Source organism: Mastomys coucha, chromosome X (assembly GCF_008632895.1).
Source record: "Mastomys coucha isolate ucsf_1 chromosome X, UCSF_Mcou_1, whole genome shotgun sequence".
Lineage (NCBI taxonomy): Eukaryota > Metazoa > Chordata > Mammalia > Rodentia > Muridae > Mastomys > Mastomys coucha.
The window spans coordinates 61,113,475-61,116,682 of NC_045030.1; the positions used below are offsets into that span (position 1 = coordinate 61,113,475).

Below are 3,208 nucleotides of genomic sequence, written 5' to 3' on the forward strand. Positions count from 1 at the left end.
TCCCCCTCTATCAGATCGGCTTCCTCCACGGCCACCACCTCTTGGTGCTCCGCGGCTTGAACTGCTGTAGGAATCACGTGGAGGAGGGTACCCCCTTTCCATAGAAGGGGGAAGCCCTCTTTCTTGTCTGCCCACGCGATCACGACCACTTGAGTAGAGATCACTTCGGCTGCTTGAGTAACTGTCTCGACTTCCACCATATCCGTCACGTGAGCTGCTGTAATCATCATAGCGACTGCTTCCACCATAAGATGGCGGGGGCCCTCGTGTAGGTGGAGCACTACGTGAGTTACCTGCAGGGTCAATGGTCAGGTAATATGGCAACACTATAAATTGTATATATACAACATTTAAATCTGAATTTACAGAATTCTTTGTATTAAAAGTTTACTTTCTTAACTGGGTGGTTTTAAACTCTACCATTGCTGGCCATAAGAGGGAATTGCTCATCTGCTGAGGTACGGAAACGGATTGATTTTAATGTTTGTTTGAAAAGACTGAAGACGTTGTGTATCTCAAGAGGATATTCCAGACAGCTTGTTATTTTAGAGTAGACACTCAGCCACTTTCCAGTGATAAGTTGCAATTTTTGAACGGTTGACTTTCCTTCATATTGCAATGGTAAATATTTGATCTGGTTAATAAAATTTTTAAATTGCATTTTCACTGTTGGGGGAAAACACATAAGGCTGCCAATTTAAGCAAGCAAACTCCCCTCCAAAGCAAGCGAACAGCCTCAAAAGAAAAAAAAAACAAACAAAATAACAAACAAACAAAACAAGGAAAAAACCAAAACACCCTTCACAAAACTAGGAAAAGCCCAGCTGATTAAGTTCCCCCTTGGAAGCAAGCAAATGTCCCTTTAAAAGCAAGCACCACGCAGCCTATTAATCCAGCTCAGGAACCTAAAACCTCAAGCTGGTTATAGGTTAAGATCGTTAACCGGTATCTTACCATAACTCTCATAGGAATCTCTGTAGGAACCTCCACTGGGATGATCTGAATAGTCACGATCCCGACCATAGCCATCTCTGTCACTAAATAAAAAGCAAGTTGTTAATTAAAATATACATCATTTTTAGCATCTCATGTTACTTCACAGTATAATTCTTAAAATACCCCCAACCCTAAAAAAGTCAAAAACGAAAACAGTGCTTTCAACGTCTCAAATCACTTAATTCTGTTGTTTTGTTTTTAGCTGCCCAATGTAAAATTAAAATTGTGTATGAAAGGAGAAATGAGTATGCCATGGTGATCTTGTAGAGGTCAAAAGGCCATTTTGCATGCAGAATCGAATCTCTTCTCTCCCTTCCACTTTTACACAGGTTTCAAGGATGGAACTTGGGTAGCCAGAAATATCTGTAAAGTGCTTTTAACAGCTAAGTTATCTCTCAAGCCCCCAAGGCATGAAGTTTTACAGAAAATTCTTTTAAGCAATCCACAGAAGTAACCCTTACCTATAGCCTCTTGACGGATACTCATCTCGTGAGCTGGAATGACCGTAATCACGGTAAGCATAATCTCTTGGTGGCGGTGCATAATCTCGTGTATCTCGAGAACTTGGATATTCTCTGCTTGAATAGCTACAAAAGAGAAAACTTGCTGTATGCTTCTGGTGTGCTTTCTTTCAATGTGATTCTTGATAAAAAAGGAAAATGCACTTTTCTGTTACCTGTCTTTAGTGGAATATCCATCATCTCTCGGGGACAAATAAACATCTCTTCTAGAAGGCAGGGGCTCCCTTCGTGGCAGGCCTCCGTAACCATCTCTTCCACGTGACACAGGGGCTTAAAGAAAAAATAAGCATTAAAATCTAGCCATCGACAAGCTACATTGTACTTATACTCAGGCTATAAAAAAGTTATTTAATCAAATATAGCTGAGACAGGAAGCTTCTCAGTCACATAATTTCAGCGCTTACTAATTACAAATGAGATTAAGTAGAATCCTTCAGGTTTAAGCATAAGAATTTGAACAAATAAATCTTTAAAAAAAAGCATTTAAACAAAAAGTATTACTGTGTATTTATGGTGGGGGCATGTGTGTGGTGGCTCAAATGTGGATCAGAGGACAACTCTGTAGTCGATGCTTTTTCCACTTTTGTGTGTGAATGGGGATTGGATTCGAGATCTTGTGCTTGAATAGCACAGGCAATAAAAAACAGTGATTTAATCAAACCGTGGGCATATATGTCTTACCCACTGAGCCCTCTCAGTGGCCAAGAATATTAAAAAGTCGACCCTCCTACATACATACAAACACACACACACACACTCCCACCCCACCCCCCAGTGCTGGGATTGGACTTGCACAGCCATGCCTGGCTTCTACATAGCAGCCCAGATTTGAATGCATACCACAATTTACCTCTTCCTCCCATTCCACTGCTGCTACGGACTGGTCCTGAAGGTGCTGATCTTTTAGGAGGAGGACCTCCACTTCGTGGTGGTGGTCCTCTTTTTACTGGAAGAGGTCCTCTGGAAGAACTCATGGTAAAATTCATGGAATAGCCACCATCATCTACACATAGAAAACAAAGAAAATACATCAACACAATAATTAAGAAAAAAATAACACCCAGGAAAGACTAACAACTGTTTGCCTCAAGGGAAAAAGCAGAGTTATGTGCGTGTGATTGGCTCACAACATTATCCTGCGGCACATTATCTTTTCTGCTTAATTGGGGAGGTTGGGTTTGCTTTCCATTGAGCAAGAGCAAGCATGACAAGAATTCAGGACCACGCTCGATTAACAAGAGAGAAATCCAGACCTTCTGTAGACCAGGAGAAATAAATAGGTCTCCTCGAATACCTCTGGGTAAGCCCCAATCCTGCCCTTCATTTTTTTCTTTTTTAACTTTGTTAAGACTATGTATGTGGTCCCTAATTATTTTAACACTGTAATTTAATTTGGGCTTTCACATTTTCCTTTCAGTCCATGGTCACCACATTAACAATGCGGTGAGCACGGTGGGCAGTCTCCATTCAAAGGCACACACCAGTGTAGATCTATAACTTAACTTAAAACACCAAGCCTGAGTTCCCATCTTTACCCATGTGTCCTCCCCGTGAGGGGGGTCCTCTGGTCCCTCCACTTGCTCCTCTTCCTCCTCGAAGACCTCTGGGAGGGCCTCTGCTTCGTGGAGGTGGAGGCAGTCCACGTCTTCCACTTTCAAATGATGGTTTGGTGGCTTGCTCCACCTTGATGG

General features: G+C 41.9%; 1 protein-coding gene across 1 annotated transcript; it reads right to left on the reverse strand.

The window, feature by feature from the left end:
- Nucleotides 1-6: 6 nt before the first annotated feature.
- Nucleotides 7-3,202, reverse strand: Rbmx (RNA binding motif protein X-linked; the record flags this gene model as incomplete). Its single annotated transcript, XM_031362575.1, has 6 exons — nt 3,053-3,202; nt 2,368-2,520; nt 1,673-1,787; nt 1,458-1,583; nt 955-1,037; nt 7-293 (listed from the first exon to the last, which is right to left on the reverse strand). Coding segments are annotated over exons 1-6 (768 nt in total), but the record flags the coding sequence as incomplete, so codon positions are not given.
- Between the last annotated feature and the right edge of the window lie 6 nt (nt 3,203-3,208).